This window comes from Nesoenas mayeri (genome assembly GCF_963082525.1).
Source record: "Nesoenas mayeri genome assembly, chromosome: Z".
In the NCBI taxonomy this organism is placed as follows: domain Eukaryota; kingdom Metazoa; phylum Chordata; class Aves; order Columbiformes; family Columbidae; genus Nesoenas; species Nesoenas mayeri.
The window spans coordinates 65,962,398-65,988,732 of record NC_137542.1 but is presented as its reverse complement, the minus strand read 5'-3'; the positions used below and the strand labels follow the sequence as shown (position 1 = coordinate 65,988,732).

At 37.6% G+C, this 26,335-nt stretch overlaps 1 protein-coding gene across 4 annotated transcripts in view; it reads right to left on the bottom strand.

Moving 5' to 3' along the window:
* SMARCA2 (SWI/SNF related BAF chromatin remodeling complex subunit ATPase 2) overlaps positions 1–26,335 on the bottom strand; it is a 118,170-nt gene that overhangs the window by 81,282 nt on the left and 10,553 nt on the right. For all 4 annotated transcript variants that reach the window (XM_080361928.1, XM_080361929.1, XM_080361931.1 and 1 more), the window contains exons 3-6: positions 19,612–19,735; positions 7,100–7,429; positions 6,143–6,244; positions 3,614–3,863 (exon numbers count right to left, since the gene is read on the bottom strand). In XM_080361928.1, coding sequence (XP_080218054.1) covers positions 3,614–3,863; positions 6,143–6,244; positions 7,100–7,429; positions 19,612–19,735 — 806 coding nt within the window. The remainder of the gene's footprint in view (positions 1–3,613; positions 3,864–6,142; positions 6,245–7,099; positions 7,430–19,611; positions 19,736–26,335) is intronic.

The window sequence follows — 26,335 nt, the reverse complement described above, 5'->3', positions numbered from 1 at the left end:
AAGGTTTCGTAGATGCTTTCTGAAAGCACTTGCAGGATATAATCTCACCGTTTAAAGGATATATTTCATTAATCTTTGCAGTTCAGCAATTTATCTTCATTCATGCAGAAAGCGGCCAGTGCATCTACACAGAGATATCTCTGCAAAATAAACGATGCACACCTCTTCCTCATTAACAGGGGTCAATGGCAGAGGTTATACTTGCACATTCAAACTTGTCTGGCATGGATGCCATGCAGTAAGCCATGAAGGTACATCAGAAGAGACCTTGCAGAAGAACCCACGGACAATCTACAGGACACTAGCAAGTGTATTTTTTAATTAGCAATGAGAAGGCAGAAAAAAGCCCTTCCCCATAGTAGAAAAAATTTAAATCACATTCATTTAAGAAATCTATTTAGTGAGATTAAAAACCAGCACCTTATTCTGAAGAAAGTGTCAAGGAGAGTTTTAGAAAAGCACGGTATGAATTTTTCATTCTGGACAGATTTCAAGGAACACAAGCTTAACAGCTCTTCACACATGAATAATTTAAACTTCTTATACTGATAAAAAATTTAAATATCTAAGTGTCTTTTTATCCATGTTTAGTCACACAGAGATTAACAACAATTATCATATAATCTCATCTCAGAACAACATATGCTGCAAATAGCTTCTTGGCACAACCATGTGAATGTGACAGCAACATTAACTCTCCATTTGCTTTCCCTTTGTTAATACACACTGAAGCCATTTTTGATAATCAGATCCAGGCTTTTCAGCAAGAAAAAGCAGCCTGCTGATATTTCTCATTAGATTAAAATCTTTTACAGACACTGCAACATGTTAATAGGTGCATTACTGCTTCTTCATCTGTACTGGTCTGTTGATGAAACCAACTACATAACTTCTAGTAACAAGAGAAGTAAGAAAGAATTCTTATCACCGAAAAAAAAACAGACGTAATTTTGTAGCAGCAAAAACTAAGCTATTTCATGTTTACAGTACTGTTCTGTGTGTAAGACATGATCTAAATACATAAATCATGAACATGATCCATTAAGAAACACAAATCTGTATGCAGTAGCATGTATTCTCCCCTGAAAGTCTGCCATTATGCACTTGAGAGGTGTGTATGCAACAAGAGAAATGGCCTAACACCCCAACAATTAACTTTTATCATGTAGCTCATGAATTAGCACTAAATTAGTCTTTGCAGCACACTTCACATGTTTAGTTCAGAAACACCATGTTCTAAGGTCACTGCCATGGTTTGACCCCAGCCAGCAACTAAGCATCACACAGATGCTTGCTGTCTGCCCCCTCACCCCCAGCAGAATGTGGGGAGAATCGGAAGGGCAAAAGAAGGAAAGAAACTCATGGGCCGAGATAAAAACAGTTCAATAATTAAAAATTTTAAGGGAATGAGAGTAAAAAACATTAAAAAATGGAGAAGGAAAAACAAACAAACAAAACACACCAAGAAAGACAAGCTATACAAATGAAAACAATCGCTCACCACTAACCAACTGTTGCCCAGCAAGTCCCCAAGCAGTGAGCCCCCAGTAACGTCCCCCCTCAGTTTTATTGCTGAGAATAATGACATCATATGCTATGGAATAGCCCTTTGGTCAGTTGGGGTCAGCCGTCCCAGCTGTGTATTCTCCTATCTCCTTGTGCACACTCAGCCTACCTGTTGGCAAGGCGGTGTGACAAACAGAAAGGGCCTTGACTCTGTGCAAGCACTGCTCACCAGTATCTTATCAACACTATTTTCAGCACAAATCCAAAACACAGCCACATACAAGCTATTCTGAAGATATTTAACTCTATCCCAGTCAAAATCATTACAATCACTGAGTAAACCTAATCTCTAACTTTCAAGAATTTATAATTTAATCAGATTCAAAGTTCATGCTTTCCCACAATAAGGCAGCATACCAAAATTTTACCTTTTGGGTCTATCTGTATTGTTTGAAATATGAATCCCTAAAATACCTGTGTGATAATTCTGTCCTTTCTTGAAAATGAGTAATTCAAACAGTATTTTTAAGTGTAATACCTCATTATTAAAAACATTAACTTGAGATTGATAGATCAAGAGACAACCAATTTCATAAAGCTTTCACTAACTTCACTGGTTTCAGGATACAAATGTTTATATTGACTTTTTTCTAATTTTTTATGAAGGAAGTGTGAATACATCATGTTGGCTAAGTCTAGCACCATCCAAAGCACAAAATCTGATAAACTGATTTTTTTTCAAAGCTTTTCTCTAGATGTTCCCCACATCAGTAAAAGCAACACCGGTATTTTTGGTCACTCCTCACCTTCCTCCATTTATGCATAATAAGACATAATAGTTAGGCACAAATGGTGCAACGGAACAGGGCTGGAAAGACAAGAGTAGTAATTTCAGGTTAACTGATGGAGAAACGTTTACTTTACACTGGCCACATGATTCTTGGCTCAGGCTAGTGCTACCATTCTTTGCTCTGAGCAACTGTGAAACTGTGTAATGGTGTGTTCTACAGGCTTTCTGAAAAAGACATCAGACAAAGCGATCACTCACGCTGAAACTGCTATGGCCAAGAGGCAAAAAGGGATAAGACTGACAGAATGCCCACACCAACATGCCAATGCATTACTTAAGCATTATCTTATGCAAAAAGCAAAAGTTTTCTAGGATCAAGGCCTGGATTCTGGACATGGCACCACATCCTAAAACACTTCATGGTGTTTTACCATTATAAGCTGAAAGTCATTGAACCAGGCTTCCATGAGGTCACCATCCTTTTTGTTTGCCTTCCCCTACAAACTCATTATTACATTAACTGCAAGATGCATCATCAGTCCAGAACAAGCAAATACATTAAGTGCAGTTTCTTTCCTCTGACTAGTAATGATCAGGAACATATTTTAGGTGCAGTTCAAGATACTTCTGCTCTGCAGATTTCTCAAGGTCAATTGTTTAATAGCCTTACTGATGGGAAGAGGGAAGGAGCCTCTTCTAACTCCACAAGAAATGTCATCCTCTATATTTTGTAATGAATATAATTCACCATCTAATTAGGACACTCAAGACAACTTTCAAACATCATGCTTCCCGATAACCATTTTTTTTTTTCATCTTCTCTCTAGCCTCCTTAATATTCTCTCTACTCTCTGGTAGTCCTGCCAACAACATCATCACTACTAAAATTTCGTTTTGCTGTGGCATCTAACTAATCAGCCTTTTGACCTCCACTGTTCTCTTCTAACTTCCCTTTTGTTTATAATTCTGAAAACTTTCTGCATTGAATTGGTTTATCTCCAGAATACAAGGATTTTGATTTCTCAGTTTTCAGTGCTTGCAGCATCCAAGTAACACACTAATCCAGTAAAGTCCTTGTGCTTGTCTTAAATGTATCTGGTTTGCAATGATACTGCCAGTGTGTTTTACTAGTTCATAGCCTGGGGCAGAATTAAATCATTGTTTGATTCAATGTTTCCATACCTCTTTTTGACATTGTCTCTCTCTGGAAACTGTTTATACAGTTGTCACTACAGTAGCTGATTGCAAGCAGTTTCAGTTGAGAAAGTGAAAACCAAAAATCTGCATATGCATTTGAATCTTGCTATTTGCTTTTACCTATATTCACGTTCTTGGAGTATTTCAACTGGATCCAGTCCTTGTGGCTTCTGGATAGGGCTGATGCGATTCTGCTTTTGCTGCAGCTGAACGATGGGTGACGGCTGTCCAGGTGGTGGCTGCGGCACCGAAGGTCCTGGCATGGCGGCGGCCGGCTGTGCAGCAGCGGGGGCAGGAGAGGGCCTCCCGCTGGGTGGTGGGGCAGGAAGCTTCTGCGGCGTGTTGGAGACGCTCATGTCTGGGGCTGTGCCTGCATCAGAGAACGTACGTGTTTGTTACGCAAAATATGGAATGCAGGAAGAAAATCAAGACAGTTTCTGAAGACAGAATGTGAAGGTAAGGTAAACATTCAATAATACCACAAAAAAGAGCACTGATGTAGACTACAGTCAGTATTTTATAAAGATGTACTAAAATGCAAGTATACCGTACATTGCAAGATGTCCAAAGGAAAACAAAGCACCTGAAACTTTATGATGAATGCCATTTCTTTTCCCATTACTGCTGACTGATAATTCTACTGTTAGAAGAAGTAAAACGGTTGTAGAACTGATTTTGTGCAAGTGTAGGACATAATTCTGCTTCTTGATCACTACCCATGCAACACTTAGAAGAAGGCATCTATAATCACAACTTGACAACAAGCATGTGTAGGTCTGCTTTTAGAGCTCTATCACAACTAGACAGCCACATTAAAATTTCTACAACTGTACTTAGAAGTACCTGTCATATACAAACAGCCTTTCTTTTGCTACTCCTATTAAGTTTATGGAAGTATTTAAAACACCATGAATTTTATTATTGTTTTATCTTACAGCATCCTCATCGTCTCACTGCAGTTAATGTGAAAAAAGTAACTACCACTTAGAGACACTATGGGTCATAGATTTCAGTATGTCATTATGACAACAAGCCACCCACGCATTCTGATGTTCAAAAATCATCACTGACAACAGACATTGCAACAACAAAGATGTCAATTGTCTGAAGAGTCATAGTGATTTAATGCTAAGAAAAGCAACTATAAAGTACACCTGCAATCTTGTATTTAACCTTAATTAAAACTCAGCATCCTGAAATCCAGGTAAAAAGATTCCTTCAGAGCTCACCACGTGTCACTCACACACCTGCACTGAATTCCAGAGAAGGAATTTGAGCACATGCTGTGCACTCTGTATTTAGCAACACTGCATTTCAGCTTATTTAAAAAAAAAAAAGCACAGAAAGCAAAACCACCAAAAACCTCTGTGTAGTCCCAGTTTTCATGGAATCATGCAAACTGAACTGTAAAACAAATACTACCATGAGCAACTGTGTAATGAATGAAAAACGAATTTAAAGAAATAAGAAAAATCTTTTAAAGTACATCAAATAAGACCTCCAAACAGACAGAGCAAGGGTAGACAGGTTTTCTTCTTACAGAAAATAAAAACAGGAATAAAAAAAGACAAAAACTAAGCAGCTTTGAGTTAAACAGGACAGGCACATTATTATGACATACCAGATTATTTAAACTATCCATCTAATAATTTTGTATACCTACCAGCATTTTTCAGTAGCAGCATTTGAGCTAGAAGGCACTGTGTGTGGTAAATCCATACATACAGCCTCTCAAGAAACACTTTCCCCCCTCTTTATTATTCTGCTCAAATTGTAACTATTCCTTTGGAGTATTCCAAGAAAAGCAATTCTACATCTGACTACATATCAGTATTTCATTTTCTTTTTATGTTGCCCTAAGTAGCTCACTAATGATGAAGAATTTTTAACGACATGCACTGTTATGGAGTCATCTCTGTCCACAGATCTACCCACAAGCAACAATATAGCATAACATTTCTACTGTGTGAGAAGCCTGTGTTATTCTCAAGCCTGCAATATTGTATTTACTTTTTACATCTATAAAAATGAAAAAAAACCCCACAAAACAAACAAAAACAAACAAAAGAAAAAAAATCAACAAAACCAAACAAAAAAACACACAAGAAAAGAGGCAAAACCAAAATCAAACAACCAACTTCAAAAAATATTAGGGATTTCTAATTCTTTCAAAACAATACTACTTCCATTCTACTTTCAAACAATAAAATCAGCCTGTAATCCTGATAATCATACAGGGGAAAAATGTTACACTGTTTATTAGATCTCAAAAGCTACACTGAACTTTCAAAGCAATCCAATTAAAAAAAAAAACAAACAGCCTAATTCTACCATGGTTTGAAAACTTTTGTTTACAATAGCTTAGACTATAGTTGAAACACAAGCTTGTTGCAATTAAGCACGTTCAGAACATAACTTAAGTAGCTTTTTATGGGTGTCCCTCAGGTCATTTACATATTTAATTCTGATTGCATATGGTTTGACTCTCCACAATTCAAGTCTTAGGCACAGTAACGGTGACATTATTTTTCTGCATGCCTTTTCACGTTGCCTTTGCTTTTTTCCTCTGCATCATTCCTCAAACTCTAAGCACACTATTTATCCACAACTCAGTACATGACACAAAGTTAGCTTTACACTCTGCTATACCTTCAGTCCAGGTTTTAGGGGTAATGGCAGCTGTATGCCCAGGCATCCCTGGAGCAGGCCCTGGCCCAGTTGCAGCACCACTCATTGTATGTAACCCAATACCTGCAATTTGACAGAGGAAAGAAACTGTTTAAAACAAAGTATTTCCAAGTATTCAAAAATCATTCTGCTTTCTAGCATGTTACTCTATTCAGGCAAGTAGTATTTTTATTTATTAAATATGGATTTAAGTAGATGTTATTGTGAAAGAATACATGCAATGCAACATATTGAAATCATCTCTCCTACAAAAAAACTCTTACTCTGTAGCAAAGTCATATCCACAAAAATGAACAGTGAAATTATTAACATAATTAAAAGAAAAAAATAGGATCATCTTAACTCTTGATTTCTAATGCAAAGTCTACAACAGAAGTGTTCAGAAACTAGCAGGTGCAAGGACCCGTCATGTAACAGTTTTCTTAGAACCAAAATGTGCTTGCTTACTGCACTGTAACAACTTTTATCATTACAAGAAAAAAATAAGAATCTTTTATTTTCCTTACATATTTCACTTGACAGGACACTATTTTTCCTTTGTTTTACTTTCAACAACATGAACAATCAGTCAACTTGCTCCAGATTTTTTATCTACTGTTCTGCATAGTGACAGACAGGAGACTGAACAACAGTAGAACTGCAATCAGTAAAGTATGATTAGCATTCAAAAAATGTCAAGCATAATCAGGACAGACACAGCACTGCACAGTGAAATCACTTACTTTAATTTTTACAATATCCTATTAATAACATATGTGTTTAATGCACTTCCTAAAGTTTGAAACTAAAGGCTGCTGTTTACTCAGATGCCAAAATGCAGTCTCAAATCATAGCCCTGCACAGCTCTCATTTCTGATTTTTCCACAGGTAGAACTTGAAGATTACTTGCACAGTGACACAAGGTCTAGATTCACTTACCAGACTGTCTGTTGAAGGCACTGGGAGGCTGCTGCTGTTGAATGCCAGGCAGGGTCCTCTTGCCCTGAACAGCAAGCTGGAGGTTTTCTGGTAAAGGCTGACCTCTAGCTAACATTTTGTATGCGAGAATCTGAGCTCGCAGCTGATGCAGCTGCACGGGGCTGAAAGGGGAAGGACCTCTGTTAGGCTGATTCATAACTTGTGGGTCTCCTGGTATAACAGGCCCTGGCTGGCTTGGTGTCATCTGCGGTGGAGTTGGACCTCCTCCAGACATCGGACTGGACACATGCTCTGGTGCTCCTAGTGGAGATGGATGTGGAGACATATAACCTAGAACAGGTAAGAGGATCACAAATTTACCTCTCTGGTTAGTCAAATCTAAGTTCTGTCAAATTCCTTTAACAGTACATAGCATATAAAAACATCTCCCTCGAGTCAAGATAGCTATAGTATTTTCTGCACATACAAAAATGCAACCTGATGTTCCCTGGGATATCAAGATAGACTCGTGAGCTATTCTTTCGACTAAGACAAACTAAAATATGAAATACAATACAGAAGCATCAGGATGTGGTATTGTTTCACTGGAATGCTGGACAAATATTTCATTGTGTAACACATGCAGTGAAGTCTGCCTATTTTACAGCTTAATATTTTAAGCCTATTTTGATGCATACACATCAAGGAATATCCATTCATTGACACAGGCCCTCTTTTCCAAATCTCACCAACATACAGAAATAGAAATAGATAGTATAGAATTTCTATACAACCGCTCTTCCATTTATACAAATTAAAGGTTTGAGCCAGACAAAGAATATTCAATGCCTTTTACCATCTGGGTGCTCAAGAACATGCAACATCAACTGCAAGCACAAAAATCACATTCTGAAGAAGCTGCTAAAGACTCTGTTATTCTCCAAAGTTGTGAAGTGAACCATGTTTTTATCTTATTACTGGACTTGCTAATGCAGTGGTTTTAAGTTTAATTTTAATGATACTTAATACATATTTCCTTGAACTTCACAATGCAGTCATGTAAAGAGATGGCATACATTTTTGGTGATATTTCCAAGAATATGTAGCATGTCGGAGAAAAAAATACAAAGAGCAATCCTCCAAGTAATGTGCAACAGACAGCTAGATTTTAAAGATGTCCATCAAGAGTGAAAAAGATGTAACTATATTTACCCACTTCACTCTGGTATTGTGGAGCACAAATAACGTTCTTATCAATTTGAAAAGCCTAAAGAAAGCTCGGAAAAAACAAAACAAAACAAAACCACACCAACAAGCCATAGATCACTGAACTCCAAAGTTCCTGCTATAGTTCACGGTTCTGTGACTCCAAATCTACTCTTCCTCCACTCTTCCTGACACTTTCAAGCGAAACTTCATCAATTTCATCATCAGATCAAGTAATTTTGCCCTCTGTTTGGTATCACTGTTCTTATTGGCCCTTCAGTAAGGGAAACATAAGCACAATCTCAAAGTAGTCTCAATGTGAGATGACATCAGCTGTAATCACTAGAACTTACACAAGTGGATAAATGAGAGTGCTAAAGAACTGAAAGTTCATCAGTGCTGAGATCTGGGGATGAAAATATTCCACAATAAATTAAAGGTTGTAAATGACTGAGATACAGGACAAAGAAGAGAGGATATCAGCTCTCATAAAAAGTGAAAATTTGGTAGAATTACAGTAGGGAAAAAATGGCTTTGTGATGTGAAAATACCAGAGGAGACAAGACAAAAACAGACTGAGTTCAATTTTGTGACTAAAAGAGATTATAGGAAAGGAAGACGACTGCACTGACAATAAAAAAAATTAAGCAGTTCAAGAGAAAAAACAAGGACATGATGTTGGGAGTTCAAGAAAAAGGGAGAAGGAGACCTTAGAAAGTTAAAATTACTGACGTTATTGACTAAGTCAATATAAAAATGTTTATAAATTCATTGGTGGTGACAAAAGCTATGATAAATAACCATAAAGTTTAATTGACTTATTCATCTCCTTCCACTAACCTACTTTCACCTCTTTGTTTTTTTCAAGAGAGGAAGCTACAAATCCCTCATACTGAGCACAGTCCTTTAAAAGGACAACAACTAAACCACAATGAAAACCAAAATACAGAACTGCATTATTGTTTTATACCATAAAATGCAATGATTACATTGTAATGGAGTAGGTACTATTGAAGGTAAATTCTAAGAATTTACCTTCAATAGTACCTACTCCAACTTACACTGTTTTCAAAAGTGTCTTTCAAAGATAGGTTTCTTTCTCCCCATTAAGTTATATTGTTCAAGTTACATATTCCTTAATTAATGACAGATTTCAAACCCAGGATCTTGAAATCCATCTGGACTATAAAGTCTAAAACTGTGGTGTAAGAACTTAGGCACTTGTGTTCATTCCTGACAGGTCCAGTTGCAAGTCCGTGACCATGTTTTGTAGAAATGAGGTTTTAGAAGCAGGCATTTTTTGAGCTTTCTAGATATATATTACTTACACTTTCTTCCTCACTGTCCTATGCACTAGGATTCTTGACAATAGGAATCTAGGCTTGAGGAGAGTAAGAATGACAACAAAATTCCAATAAAATATCTCAGGAAAGAACAAAAGCCTTCCAAACTTCTTTTAAAGGCTCTAATATGTGGCATTTACAGAACCTGAATGTTGTGATACTATATGGAAATTTTCAAGTTCGAAAACTTTCCGAAGATTTAGCAGTGTGACAATGCACGCAGTCACAAGCCTGTCCTGATAAAGTCTCCATACCAACTGCTTTTTTCCTGTCTTACTACCCATACTCTAATAAAGGTGAGCATGCACACATGGGCTCAGAATGAGGACACATGAAGAGTCACGAAGATTGAGTTTCACCAGCCTGTGTCGTAAAAGGAAAAAAAAATTAAAGACACAGTCCCTAGGAATGTTTAATATACAAGCCAAGACAGACACCTTTCTGAACTTTGCAAACATGCTTTCATCTGCTATGTAGCACTTCAAATACACTTCACCGCAGCACGCACAGATTTCCACAATAAGTATTCAACACATTTTTAAATGCCTAGCTCATTGGTTGTTACTTGCTGAACTGTTAAGTACCCTTTCCCCTACATTTTCCACAGAAAATTTTGGTTTATGTTCTGCATAAGCTACTCTGTTTAATTTAACTTTCAGAATGGAAGGCGGCAAAAGCACTAAGTGATAAGGTTGCAGAATACTTGCAACAGAAGAGTTCTGTGTCCTTGTGAAGGGGAACAGACAACCTTTAGTTCTTAAAAATACACAGAGGAGCAGGCATCCGACACCAGGAAAGGGAGGCCAAGCATCCCAACCCATCATTTAAAGCTGTGGAAATTTCAAAGTTTCATCAGGTTTCTCCAGGTCTTATCTGGGTAAGTTCTGAAAATCTCCAATTATGGTGATAGTTTATCACTCTCACGGTGAGTTTTCTTTCCCTTAAGCCCTATCAGAATTTCACATGTGTAAATCATGACCATTACTTTTTGTGCTTTTGCTATGCACCTCTGAGGAGAGTCTGGTTCTGTCTTCACCGTAATCCTCCAGTGGGTTGTAGAAGTGGCTATGTCAAAAGTCTTTCTCAAATTTTCAGCAGTTAAAAACCGCTGCTTTCTTAACTGTATGCATAATTAGCAACAATCTCTTCATCTCACTTTGATATCAGCTTGTTTGAGAGAAATATAGCACAACATGTCATAAACAACACGTATTCTTTACAGTATTGACACCTGAAGAAATCCTAGTTCTAACACTGTACCAAACACAGATATTTTTGGAGGGCAGACTGTACAAAACCGTTTCTGCTGTAATTGCTTTTAATTCCATTTTAGTTAACAGAACTAAAGAACATCTTCCTCATCTGTTTATAGCTAAGAATTAAAGAGTTAAAAACTGAGCAAGATTTTTCCACACTTGTAACACTGTAACTAAACAGAGGAAAACACACATGAATTTTAAAGCATGGTAACAAATATTAGATAGAAAGAGTGAAAGTTTTACCAGTCCAAACACTCAAAAATTCAACAGAGCTCTTGACTCCCACTGAAAGTTAAGGCGACTTAAATGATGAGAGTGTCTGAGGATGATGAATGTCAAATCTTTCTACTCAAACTGACAGGAAGGGTATACTTTTACTCAAAATGTGACTGTAAGAGAATTTTTGTATTACGAAGAAATAGACTGGATTGATGAAATTCAGTTATGTAACTCATTTATGTTAACTATTACTTCAACCATCAATTAAAGTTAGTTTAAAAAAAATAATGAAATCAAGCACATGCCCATGATAAACAGTAGGAAAGTATAACATCTTGGAATACAATGGAAAAATACGTTCATGCTGGACCAAAGCTACAAACTTTCTTAAAATAAGCCAAATACAACATTTCCCTGTTAGTAGTATGGATATGGTTAACACCAGCTCTTGTGAAACTCTCTCTCAAAAAAAGGAAAGAGGTCATGTGTGTGCAAGCCATCTAAAATTAGGACTTAGAAATAAACTGTCGAGAGTCCTTATGCTGGCAGGTAGACAGATAACATGACAGATATTTTCTCATCTTTAAAAGGCTAAAAAAAAAATAAAATAAATAAAATAAAAAGGAAGTACAGCTAACTTAGGAACAGTAGAGACAACATTGTTTGTTAAGTAGCAGTAATCTCGTGAATTCTCTGAGTTATATTTAACTGGAGTACCTTCATAAGAAGTTCAACAAACACTGCATGATAATTAAACATATATACAGATCAAGTCCCAAAACTTTCAACTCCAGGAGCACTTACGTTTCCACTCACAAGTAGCAAGAAAAGACAAAGAACTGTTCATATTGGTCTGATTCACTGCTGTAGCACAGCAACTGCATTTAATTTGTTCAAAATTCCAGAAAAACACACGAATTGTTTATTTCAGTGAATTTATATTGTTTTATGAAATCTTTCTAACAAAAAATATTTTATTTTATACAGATATTTGGCTTCTCTTTGCAATTCCTCCCCATTCCTCTTACAAACTGATATCTAGACACATTTTATGTATTCTGGATAACACTGTTTAGCAATTTACAGTAGATTTCATAATTCTAATATCAATACTGAGTTTTTCAGCACAGTTCACTCATAGAATTATAGTGTCATAAAATGTCCTGAGTTGGAAGGGACCCACAGAGATCGAGTCCAACTCCTGTCTCTGCATTTGCAACCCCTAAATTCACACAATGTGTCTGAGGGTGTTGTCCAGTTTCTTCCTGAACACTGTCAGGCTTGGGGCTGTGACACCTCCCTGGGGAGCCTGTTCCAGTGCTCCAGCACCCTCTAGGGGAAAAACCTTTTCCTAATGTCCAACCTGAACCCACACTGGCACATCATCCTGCCATTCCCTTGGGTTCTGTCACTGGTCCCAGAGAGAAGAGCTCAGGGCCTCCTCCTCCCCTTGTGATGAAGCTGTAGCCATGATGAGGTCTCCCCTCAGTCTCCTCCAGGCTGAATAAACCAAGTGACTTCAGCCACTCCTCATACAGCTTCCCCTCCAAACCCTTCACCAACTTTGTAGCCTCTTCTGGACACTATCCAGTAGCTTTATGTCTTTTTTACCCTGTGTTGCCCAGACCTGCACACAGTGCTCCAGGTGAGGCCACACCAGTGCAGAGCAGAGTGTGACAATCACCTCCCTGCCCGGCTGGCAATGCTGTGCTGGATGCACCCAGGACACGGTTGCCCTCTTGGCTGCCAGGACATGTGGCTCATGTTCAACTTGCCATCAACCACAACTCCCAGATCCCTCTCTGTGGAGCTGCTGCCCAGCATCTTGTTCTCAGTCTGTATGTACAGCCAGGGTTGCCATTTGCCAGGTGCAAAATCTGGCACTTGCCCTTGTTGAACTTCATGCGGCTGGTGACTGCCCAGTTCTCCGATTTGTCCAGATCCCTCTGCAGGGCCTCTTTGCCCTCAAGAGTGTCGACAGCTCTTCCCTGTTTTGTGTCATCAGTGAACTTATAAGTCCTGTGTCCAAGTCATTTATAAAGACATTGAAGAGCGCTGGCCCTAAGATGGATCCTGCGGAAACCCAGTAGTGACTGGTGGCCAGCCCAGCATAACCCCATTTACTAGAACCCTTTGAACCCGGCCTGTCAGCCGATTGCTCACCCACTGCACTATGTGTTTATCCAGCTGTGTGACGGACACATTGTCCAAGGGGATACTGTGAGAGATAGTATCAAATAGGATCATATTGCCAGGTTTCCTTTGGTCAATTAGGTGGGTAACCCTGTTGCAGAAATAAAGTAAGCTGGTTAAGCAGGACCTTCCCTTCATGAACCCATGCTGGCTGGGACTGATCTCTGCAGTGTCTTTCAGGTGTTTTTCAATAACTCCCAGAATAATGTTCCATAATTTTGCCAGGCACAGACGTGAGACTTCCAAGCCTGTAGCAGCTGTGATCATTCCTGTTGCCCTTCTTGTAGATTGGGACAACATTCACAAAGCCTGAAGGCAGTTTCTAATGCAATCCAAATTCAGTTAAGTGTAGTAAGATCAGTACTTAAACAGCTAAATATGAGCTGGAGCAATGGATTTTCCTTTCTTTTAAGCTATTAGCACTAAAAGATATTAAGACTAAACAGGGACATAATTGTGCATAAGTTCAAGGAAACAAAATTGGTCACCAGAAATAGTCAGGAATGTTACCCTTTCTCTAATTTGGCAGCAAGAGTGGAAAGGAGTAACTGTTGAGGAAAAAGACACCGAATCAGAATACTTTTCCCCATAAATTACTGTCAGACTTCTGAAAACCATCCTACTGCAGTATAACTGCAATAAAAATGTGACAATGTCTGAGCTAGTAACAGATTATCTATGCATGACTAGCAACCCACTGAGCATCAAGATAAAAAAATCCAGAATGTAAATAATAAAGTTTTATACCTTATTTAAGTAATTATTGTTAATCAAAAGAATTCAAAATTCTTAGAACAGTAACGTGCCAGAATAGGCATTTATGAGCAAAATGACAAAGTTCTTGCAGATTTAGCTTACAAATGTTTCTGATTTGCTCAAAGTCAGTCATCTCATCTTAAAAAGGGACAGTTAATTTTTTCTTAAAACAGACTGTAAGAATCATTACTTCCAAAATTCTGTATCAGCTTGCTCTTAGTAAGTTCAGTGGTCTTTACTCCAAGATTGTTCATTCATAACTGCACATTTCATGTACATAAATTATATCTACAACTGCATGTGCAGGTGGCCAATTCATTTCTAACTTATCATCACATTTGTAAGCACATATTTTATAAAAATTCCTGATTTTGTACTTAGAGACACTCTTTTGCAAGACCTTCTTTAAAAAAAAATACTAAAATATATTTAACATTTAATATATATATTTAATATTTAATTGAAATATTTGTATTTTAAATATATTTAACATTTAATTGAAATATATTTAATATATTTAACATTTAACATATTTAACCTTTAATTGAAACGTCATTTTGCGATCAGTTCCAACTGTAAACTGCAGATAGAAGGGTACTGCCTATATATTTATCACAACTGTTGCACTCAGCATCATTTTATGAAGACTATCCATCTTCTCATTCCCAAAGAATTAAAAACACTGTTTTGCCCTCCAACTTACCAGTTTTCCTCAGAAACTTGGAACTTGTTTACAGGTTCACAGATTCCTGGCAACAAGGAAGCACCACAGCTACAACAGCCTACCTAACTTGTATAAAACACACCAAAGACTCTTAGCCTCTAAATGATCTCCTCCCTTTGGTCTATGAAACCGATCAAAAAGACATCCAGTGTAGACTTAAATTTAACGTGACCAAAACCACAAATACCTGGGTAATCCTTGTCCCAAAGGTTAATTATCTTCTCTAAGTGAGATGCAGATTTTTAGTACAGTCTGAATTCACCTAATTTAAATTTCTACCAAGTTTTTGTACCGATTTTTTTAAGATAAAGGATACATCTATTACAAGCCTTTCTACCACCTGGGAATGTGTAGACTGTCCGCATTATATTTTGTCTCAGAGAGAGTAAAAAAAAATTGAGTTTAATATCCTCCAGGGGGGAAGGAAAAAAAAAGTCTTCCAAGTTCCAAATCATCCCTTATCCCTTTATTTGTCTTCTAATAAGGCACAATTTCACAGATCACATTATCATTAAGTTTTGAAGGGACTTCTCAAAATCATCTAGCCTGAACCCCTGCCCAAACAGGGTCAGCTATGTCAGGCTGCGCAGCAACATGTCCAGTTGGGTATTGACTGACTCCATGGACGGCAACTAGAAAACCTCTCTGGGCAATCCACTGTACTGTTCAGTCACATTTACAATAAAACCATGTTTTCTTATGTTCCGATGGAATTTCATGTGTTTCACTGTATGTCAATTTTCTCCCCTACCGATAACCCCTGTAAAGAGTCTGGCTCCCTCCTGGTCACTCTGTCCCACCAGATATTGCCGAGCCTTGTTCTTTTGCAGGCTATGCTGTTTCAGCTCCCTCAGCCTCTCCTCATACAAAAGATGTTTCAAACATTTAATGCTACCTTAAAAATTTCTCAACATCTTTCTGAACTGTCGATACTAGAATGAAATACAATACTACAATACAGCCTTCAGCTAATTAATTAGAAAAGGTGATACAACTCTACAGTTATTATATCTCTGCTTCTGTATGCAGGTGGTATATTCCATCTCATGGCTGCAAACACTGTATATGGCAATTCACATTTATGTCTGCCAGAATAACCAAAACTCTTTTCAGCCTTTCTGTTTTGCATGCTGCAGTCTCATAACACCTACATAACAAACTGTTTTGCTCCTTGACATCTCACTCTGTTGGCTGTTCCAAAACCCATGCTGGAGAAATAAGCGCATTCTACTGAGCATCCTGATCAGCCTTTGTAACCAATTTGTTTGTTATTTACTGATAAACCTCTGTGCTGTCTCCAAATTCTACCAGTGCTGATTTTACACTTTTTTCCAGATCACTGACAAATACCCTGAACAGTAATGAACCAGAATAGAGCCCTGTAAGACTAACTAGAAAAAGGCACAATGGCATGATCGTCCTCTATTCACAGCTGATTTTATAATCTGTCATTTAACTAGTTTAATATATTTAACCTCAGTTATATTGATGTTACTTAGTGCTATCTTTTTCCTAAATCACAATGTCATACAGTAACAAGACAAGAACCTTTATAACTACCAGGCAGATAAAGTTCTGTCTATTATTACAACTACTGGCTTTAGTGATGCATAGAGAAACCTCATCCATGAGCCAGGATCCATCTTCCTGACAACTGTACAAACACTAACTACTATACCAGACCTGTCTACACTTGGATAAACCAATTCAGCTTATGACCTCCACAAAAAGAATGGGAAATTTGTTTGACAAGGCAGACTTCATGCCATTCAGAGAGATCTGGACAAGGACAAGAAGTGGGCCCTTGCAAACTTCGTAAGCTTCAACAAGGCCAAGTGCGAGGTCCTGCACAGGGTCAGAGCAATCCCCAGTATCAATACAGGCTGTGGGATGAAGCGAGAAAGACTTGGGGGTACTGGTGGATGAAAGACTGGATATGAGCGGGCATCCAACCATATCCTGGGCTGCATCAAAAGAAGCATGGTCAGCAGGTCAAGAGAGGTGACTCTGCTCCTCTACTCCATTCTCATGAGACCTCACCTGGAGTACTGCATTCAGCCCTGGAGACCCCAACATAAGAAGGATATGGACCTATTGGAGAGGGTTCAGAGGAGGCCACAAAAATGACCAGAGGGCTGGAACACCTCTCCCGTGAAGAAAAGCTGAGAGAGTTGGTGTCATTGAGTCTGAAGAAAGCTCCAGCTACTTTATTGTGGCCTTTTGGTACTTACAGTGGGCTTATAAGAAAGATGTGGACAGACGTGTTAATAGACACTGTTGCGATAGCACAAGGGGTAATGGTTTTAAACTAAAAGATAGCAGATTCAGGCTAGATATAAGGAGGAAAGTTTTTACAATCAGGGTAGTAAAACACTGGCCTAGGTTGCCCAGAGAGGTGGCAGGTGCCCCATCCCTGGAGACATTCAAGACCAGGCTGGATGGGACTCTGAGCAATGTGATCTAGTGGAAGATGTCCCTGCTCATTGCAGGGGAGATGGACTAGATGACCTTTAAAGGCCCCTTCCAACCCAAACGATACGATGATTCTATGATTATTCCATAAAACTATTCTCAATGGCCTGAATTACATACAAGGTAATATGGAATTAAAAGACAAAACCAGTGCTAGACTAAATTACATTTAACTGATGGAGGGACATTCTGCTTATGTTTTCAAGTGTACACCAGAAATTTAGGTTCATCCATTTTCTGAGGTTTTGAACTTCTTCAGCTACTTTCCACCACAAGTCTGGAAACAGCAACATAAATATCTATTATCTACAAATATATCATGCATATTTTACATCAAATTGAGGCCTACAAACAATAACCCATGAAAAAAACAGATCTAGAACTACTAAGATGCAGTTTCTGTCTGACATGCATATTGTTAAAAATTGTACGCAACTGCTCAGCCATCAGACATTCAAGAGTCTACAAGGATGTGAAACTTGGTATAAGTGTTGGTTTCTAACAATGTACCAAACACAACTGAAGATTTTTGTCAAGATTAGAAGATTTACCATGCATCTTTCCATGGATTCTCAGAGAGTTGCTACTGTTCTTTGCCTATGAGCACAGGCATGGATAAGCTCACTCTTCTACAACACTGACTATTTCCACAAAACCTGTAGAAGCACAACTGTTCTACAGGACTCTAATCCCAGGGTAAATTAGACTGACAGTATCCAATGGGTTGAAAGGCTATTAAGAAACCTGGCTTTCCATCTTGAATATGTACTCTAATGGGAAGGAAGTATAGGATTAGCACATGGGACTTTTCCCATCACGTATCAGAATAGCATCAAGTGTCATGACCATTTTTTCTGAAAAGGTAATTGTGTAAGAAGGAAAAAAGTGGACATATGGGCAAAGAAAACTAAAACATTCCTTGATAACGTCAAGTATTTAAAATATTATAACATATTGGGGGGGCTTTAATGATTTCTTTAAAAAGCTTGCTTACATTAGAACTCTGTTTACCTTGCAACAGCTGCTGACATACACCAAAAAAGAAAGCAGGGATCTGTAGCCTTTAGCCTGCCACAGCTGCTATTAATACAATCCCGTTTTCGCAGAGCAACACAACTTTGAAGTCTGATCCTGGCCAGCACAGGAAAGAAGAAAATGACGCAGAGCTACTTGCATTTGAAGTATTTGCAACTTACAGTCTTGTATTTTGAGTACAATGTTTGAACTGGACCCATCTTCATCTTCAGACTAAACACTCTGTTCATCTTAAGGAACAAGTTCATTACAGGTGAAAGAGTGTCTCTGAATACAAAAGCAAAGCCTTGCTCTTGGATGATCATGCTTCCATCTTAATGAAATCAGTGGAAAAGTTTCAAAGGATGGAGAATTTGTCCCTGCAGAGTCAATTCTATTTTACCTAACTGATACTGAAAGATGTAATGGAAAAAACAGTACTTTATAATGTTCAAGGTACCAGACAGGGATTCAGCTGACAAATCACAGACTAGGGTTTCAGTCACAGCCCACTGAAAAGTCACAAAGCAGTTCAGGCTGAGTCATTTTGCTGATCTGTACTTGTTTTCTCCTTCCAGTATTTCTCTTATCCTATGTAATAAACATGTAAATCCATCAAACATGGAACATCTCTTGATAGATTTGTATAGAGTGTGTCAAACCAGGACTCTAGTTCCGAAGTTGGGATTCTTCAAGTTTTGCTGTAATGTAATTAATTATGCAATATACAAAGCCTTATCTGCTGAACTAATTAATACTAGCAGATGTCACCAGTTAAATCTTCAATGTACTGAGCTGCTTACAGAATACATGTCCTTTTATGTTGCAAACTGAAGGACACAAAGAAGGCATATAGCAATGTGGTAAAAAGTTAGCATTTTCTGGCATAAAATAAAAATTTGGAAAGAACTTTGATCAGACCTTGACCAAACATTACAGATATTAAAGAGGGTTTCTCCAGGTATGTTTGAGTTCTTCTCTCTTATCATTCCTTCACCGCAGGATTAAAATAAATAATTTCCAAATCCATTTATATTTACAATAGCCACATATGATATGAAAGCAATAGGTGGGCTTTTTTCAGATATGTGAACTGAAATCTGTAATAGACTTAGTTCAATTACTTGCCCCAGCCACAGACTTGAAGCTTAGCTTTTTTCCAATAAATGACTGATGGACACTCCAGGAAGCAAGGAGATTCAGTTATTCACCTTGCCCTGTGATATCAGTTCAGCCTTTCCAAACAAAGCTGAAAGGAAATAACTGGAAACCTGTTACACAGAACTCCTGATTCTTTGTGAAGAAAAGTGGCCCCAAAATCATAGAGCATGCACAATATGTATAAACCTTGGCTATGCTGGTCCATTGGACTCTGAGGTGGGCCCATTCCAGGGTGAGGAGGTCGCATACTCTTCATGGAGCCACAATGAACATCTTCAACCATTCCTTTTTCGTGCAAGCCATCAATAGACTGTGAAAACAAAATAAGTATTTATATAGACATAGTATATAAGTCCCCTATAAAAATCCAAAGGACTTTAACTCAAAACCTAAACAACTACATAAAGACTAAAAACTTCTCTTAGCAGTCATTCAAAATAAATACAAATGGAACCTTTGCCTCTGGAATCAGACATTTGGGGAAGCACAGAGCACCATTAAACTGTTTGTCCCCTCTGTTTCCTTTTTACTATTTTTTTTTCCCTCCTAATGAACTGTTTGGCAATGCCAGGGAGGCAAACTGTCCAAATACAAACACACAAGCCGTATTGGCCTCATATTACAAAGCAGTGTAACACACACCAACTTACGAAAGTACAGCCTGTGGCTTTGCTGGAGTTATTTTTAGCCCAAACTTTGCCCTTTCAGTCACTGCTCTACTGGAATGACCCAAACACTGTTTCTTTTCAAAAACAAAGACAACATTGCAGGAGGTAACCTCTTCTTTGCAAGCAAAAACAGGGATATGCAGTCAAGGAAGGGAAAACAGTTCTACTCAAACACTTGTGGTCCCCACAGTTTCTGTCACCTCATTCACTTCTCAAAACCTACAGTTCCCATGGTACTTGAAATGCAAAACAGGGCCAAGTGCCTTCCTCAGATCACCAATAGAAGACAGCTCAGGATCAGAAAAACAAGCTGAAGGCATGCAGGGCACTGGAAAAGGCTCCATAATAGAAACTGAGCACTCTGAATGTGAAAAGAGTGGAAAAGCAACATCAGAATGAAGATGTCTTAAGAAAACTAAGAAGTTTTACCTGAAAGCAAAAATTACATCAGGTCCCTAAATAGGGAAGGGATTATGCTCATGAACTTCTAACGTGGAACTCTGCAGGCTTTGTATTAGGAAAGAACAGGCTGGCATCTTCTCTCTACAGAAATATGCAGCTCTCCCCCTCTCTGTAACCCTTGCATGCACACATACTAAACGTTCTTGCAAAGCCTACTGCAAACAAAGACCTTCCAGTCTCTTTTTATCTAAACACACAGCTATTTATTGAGAATTCTTTTTAAAAAGAGAGTTAAGAAAACTTATCCAATTGGAAAATATGGGCACTTAAACAAAAAGAGCATGCAAGAAGCTGCATCAAGTCACAGAAAAAAAGACTCTTTCACACTTCTTCTTTTTGAGAAATTTGTTACACATGAATCAATTTAAAGCAGACCTAAACATAGGTCATCCTTTCCACAAAATTATTCCAAATTTTACTCTGTAAACCCTTCATTTAAATTTTCCACTTTCCATTGCAATAATTTGATTTGATTCAAAGTATCTTTAAACACATGGTGGGGGGGAGGGGGCGTTTATCAGTATTTCTAAAGGATTTCACTATTATTTTACCTTATCAGAAACTATGGGTTAGAAGGAGAAAAGGAGAAATAAAATACATTTTTTATGTTTCATCAAATCTTTTAGTTGTCATGGCCATATAAAAACATCTGTGAAAAGAACTTCTATCAGAAAAATACCTGTTACTTGAGAAGCTATTTTTGATTACAAGAACTTGGGATATGGAGCAGAAATGTAGAGAGAGGTGACTGACACATTAAAAATAGTTCCACTGCGCTGACCAAGTAAATCCCAATGCCCTTTTCTGAGGCATGAAGATCCCTCTCCTTCCCTTTGCCTCTGCTTACAAAGATAACCAGCATGGAAGAGAATACTCAGTTCACATTCCACCTGCGGAAGCTTAATACTACAGGAACTGAAACACCTGTAAAGCTGGATCCATTCCTGTTTTGTCACAGTATGTGTTCAGGACTAAATCTTTAGGGCCACTAAGAGGAGGAGAAGATTGTGTAGGAAATTTATTTCCAGAACAGAGGATGGGTACACATGTGTGGTGTGACTGCAGGGACGGGCAACACTGCACTTACAGGTGGCAACCATGCAACTGCCGTGGATGCAGGCAGCTGTGATGGGACTAAGATGGGACACAGCATGTACACCCAGAGCATCAGAAGGAGCAGCATACCGAAGGTGGGGAAAAGAACTGGCATTAACAAAGAGTAACAGAGAGGAACAATTATGTAGCTTTTTAAAAGGTAAATTAAAAAAAAAAAAAACACACAAAAAAAACCACACAAACAAAACCAAAATGGAACAGAAAGATAAAGATGTGACCATACAAGAAAACATCAATCATAGGAATGCTTCTATGGGAAAAAAGTTATCAAAAGAAGAGGGGTTTGTAAGGTCAGTACTTAAAAAAAAAACAAACACCAACACAAAAACACAACAACAACAAACTAAAACACCAACCACCTGTAGCAAAATGAAATGCTTTCAGTCTAATGGAAGGAAGCTTAAATACACCAAGAATGGGCTACACAAGATGAAGATGACAAACTCCTTTGAAGACAAAATTAGTTTTAATGCTTGCAGTACTGATAATTTATGCAAAGAGGCTTGTACTTCCAATAATGTTTTATATCTAAAAGCACCTCTACTGATGACAGAAAAACTCTATACAAATAGGGGAGACAATTCAGCTGAGGAATACAAGAACTGAAAAATAGTTCTTTTTCATAACTTCTTTGACTCACTATGTAGTTACAGAGTTAGCTGATTTCTGTAAATCTGTGTAACAGGTTAAAAGATACAGAAAGGACTTTACACACAACACAATTTCTGCAAGTTCTTCAGTCCTGTATAAATTATTAAAGATATCTTCCACAATATCAGGAGAAATGTAACCTATACAACCAATAGAGCACTACTACCACATTAAGGTACTTACAGAAGGGAAACAGCAAGTTGTGACACATTCAACTTTGAGTACACATTACTATTTTCATTGGTTTCCACAAACAAGAACAAGCACAGAACAGGCCAGATACATAAATAGTGCTTCCAGAAAACACCATGAGGGATGAGCTTCAGCTGTATGCAAGCCCACACCTACGGACTTGGCAGACTTACAGACTTGACACAATGCCTAATGCATAAGGAATGTTCTGTCTACACTGCTTTTACTCTGCATTTAGTAACTAAGGTCTCTTCTCTCAGGCAGCATTGTTTGACTTATTTCCAGGTAAACTGTCAGATTATTGGGGTTTTTTTAGTTTCCTTCACCCTTCTTAAAAACAAGCAAAGAAACAAACAAAGATGAATTATTAAACTATATTTCTTCTAGACTGTGGAGCCTCTATACTAACAAAATTTATGTAGACCAAACAGCAATGTGTTGTCACATAACTGCACAGCATAACTGCATGCATCACTGGTGGGACAACCAGACTGACTATGTTTGTCCTTGCAGTAAGGACTTGGCCAACAATTCTGCTAATGCCATAGAAATCACTGAAACACCATTTTACATGAGTGCTGATTTTTCAAAGTTGGCAACAATACTTTTTTCTTTTTTCACGAATGTAAACACATACAACAAAAATATTGCAGGCAACATGCCTGTGGAATAAAAAAGCATTACTTCCAGGACCTCAACAGAATTTTAAGATCCTCAGAACGTCTAATGTGCACAGATATGTTAGACAACAATACTGGAAATAGGAACCCATTTGCCTTCTGTTTTAAGGGAACATCTGAGTTAACAATAATATATTTAGTAAAAAATTACCATTTTTGTAGGAAGACTTTCCTGTCACTTACTTTTTTCTCACTCACCCAAAATGGTAATATTGCCCACAACATCACAATTCTTCCACTGCCAGTAATCATTTACAGTACACAAATTCACAAAAGAAGTGATTATGCAACAGGTTATGATTAAATGGAAGAGAACACAAACCAAGAACTTGCAGTACTCTTCCCATCCCTCAAGTGAGAATGATGCAAATTAAACAGCTATACTGTTGTCATAACTAAGAGTTAAGCAGTTAAAATCATGTGGCCCAGCTGGTGCACAAGAGCATACAGAAAGTTGCGTGAAATAAGACTGAAACCATCTAACCTGGCCCTATGTTCTGCCTGCAGAGGAGCTACTTTGTAAGATTAAAGCAACTATGTAACAATGCTTTACTTTAGTATCTTCCACCTTCCAAGTACTTTCACCCCATGAGGCTCTCTGAAGCTGTTGAGTTTGTGCATTTAACAGTCCCCCAACTAGACAGACTTCTAAGTATTTCTACTTAAATGTAGCTGTCTGTCATGCAAGATATATTTCAGTAAGATGTGGAATCAAGTACTTCCGTGGCAATCTGATCAACAGTCTAAATATTACTTAAGAAAGTAGCATGAAAGATAGCTAATTTATTGTTTCTGTCAAAACTGCATTATGTAAATCAATAGCAATTTTTCCTGTGGAAGGGTTTTCTGGTTACTAAGTGAATATATAGCCTTTAATTTTCATATTAACTGTTTTTAAGGAAACATACTTCAGGAATTATTATTTATGAATTAATTTGTATCAGTGTTTTCTCTATTGTTGTCTACTTTGGATTTTACTTTTATGCATTATATTATTTTTCATAAGCTAGTCAAACATCTAACACAGAAGGTGTTTAACTACTTAGTTTGTGAATTTTAAAAGAACCACATCCTCTTGCATACATGGGATGTGTAGCCGACAAGCAATTGTGTAGCCAGGATGCTTTTTGTGCAATCTCCCACTTTTACTGCATTTCATTAGGAAAAAAATATGCATTATGTTATGTCATGACTTGAAAGTCAAGCTGCTTTACATAACATTAAGCAGGAAGAAAACATGTACTTCATCAAACTGCAGGTGGCTGACCAGTTTTTTAATTAGATGGAACAACACGCAAGTAAAATCTGCAAAACAGTCTAGAGGCACCCTTTCACAGTGTTTCTTAAACAGACCCTTCCCTCAGCTGTCACAATACACTGTTTCTGGGGTTACAGACGAAAACAGACCAAGAAATTCATCTACACGGAAAAATTAACAAAGATTTTTCTTTTTTCACGTGCAACAGTTCAATAGATCCATTTTCTAGCTCAGTCACACACACAAAGGCATGCTGGAGCTTGTGAAGTGGCAAACTACAGGACAGCAAGGCTGTTGCTACTAAAATAAAGACTTGTGAAATTACAGCCTTTATTCCAGTATCAGAATCAAAGTATAGAAAGAAGGAAAGTAATTTTACTACAGCTATACTGACTGGCCATCTTACAATTAGCTATCCAGACTCTTCACATTCATGGTGCATTTCTTAAAATATTTCAATGCCGCCTCAATGGAAGAATTTCTACTCTGGCTCACAGAACTTCCGAGATGCCTCTAAAGTGTCTGAGAGAACTTTGTGGGATGACAGTTGTTGGTCAGTTTCTAATGCTAACATAGCTCTAAAAGTCTGGGAAACACACATGGTAAAATGGGATATAACAGTTAAAAACACAATGTAGGGAGAATTCAGCCATTCTAACAGAAAATTCCATATATATGTATGATATATATATTATATATACAAATACACCATATATATTATAACCATAAGAGGTGCCAACCTCTTCTGCAGGTACAGAATCTCTTAGAAAGAAAGAAGCTTAAGGATGTAAAAACCTCAGCTGTCTATGAAGTTTGGGGAATTCAGCAAAGTACTGGAAGCTTTTGCTGTAACTGACCCCACAAACAAGGAAATGGCAATTGCAAATGTGTAATCTGGCTAATAGCTAAATTACATGTTTCAAGATTCGAACACAAAACTTCTAGTAACTGAATGTACTGACCTCTCAGAAATTATAACAGTTCAGTACAAACTGGCAGCTGGATCATAGCCTCCTTCATTTCATCTGTCTTTGTTTTATTAGCCATTTTAACAATACAGTTCTTCACACAAAAGACAGTAGTGCCATGTTGCTACAGACTGGACACTGTTTTAGCTGTTTCTAACAAATGAAATTGATCCATATGTGAAAATGGCAACATGAAGAAGTTGAGAAGTAAATACATTTATATTACTTTAAAACTTCTTTTCTATATTCATCTAACAATTCCAAGTGGAACCAATGATAGTTACTAAAACATTTTCAGTACCTTGGCTCTCTAAGATGTTACTACATATTTCTGAGAGCAGAACATCAGTGAAATTGAAACAAACTTAATTTAATAATCCCAAATTATCCTGAATTATCCAATTATTCACATTCTACACTACATAGTTTAAAATTCCTTAGTAAGATGGAGATTTTATAAAATAACTTGGAAACCAGGTTTTTCATCAACATAGAAGAGTAAGTAAATTTGTGAGCAAAAGACCTCTAACAATATTTTTTAAAAGGCAAAACTAAAAACCACCCCAGAAAAATGCAAGATATGTCCAGAGAAGAAGAAGAAAAAAAGGTGGTTAGAATTGACTACCATAAGGTTTTAATGCTATAATTAATTTTTTCCCTAGTAATGTCTATCTTACTGAAAAGTTCAGTTTACAAACGGAGATTTGCAAACTACTAACTGTATAGCTCAAAGGAGTCTACTAAGAACAAGAAAACTGTTCAACCTGGTATATGCATCATCTTTACTGATAAAGACAGAAACAGGAGTGTAGCTGCAGTTTTGCAGGTGATAAACAATGTTAAATAGCGGTTACGCAGGTCTAAGTGTAGTGTAAGTAGCTTTTTTTAATCAGTGGAGACAACTAAGAAAAAAAG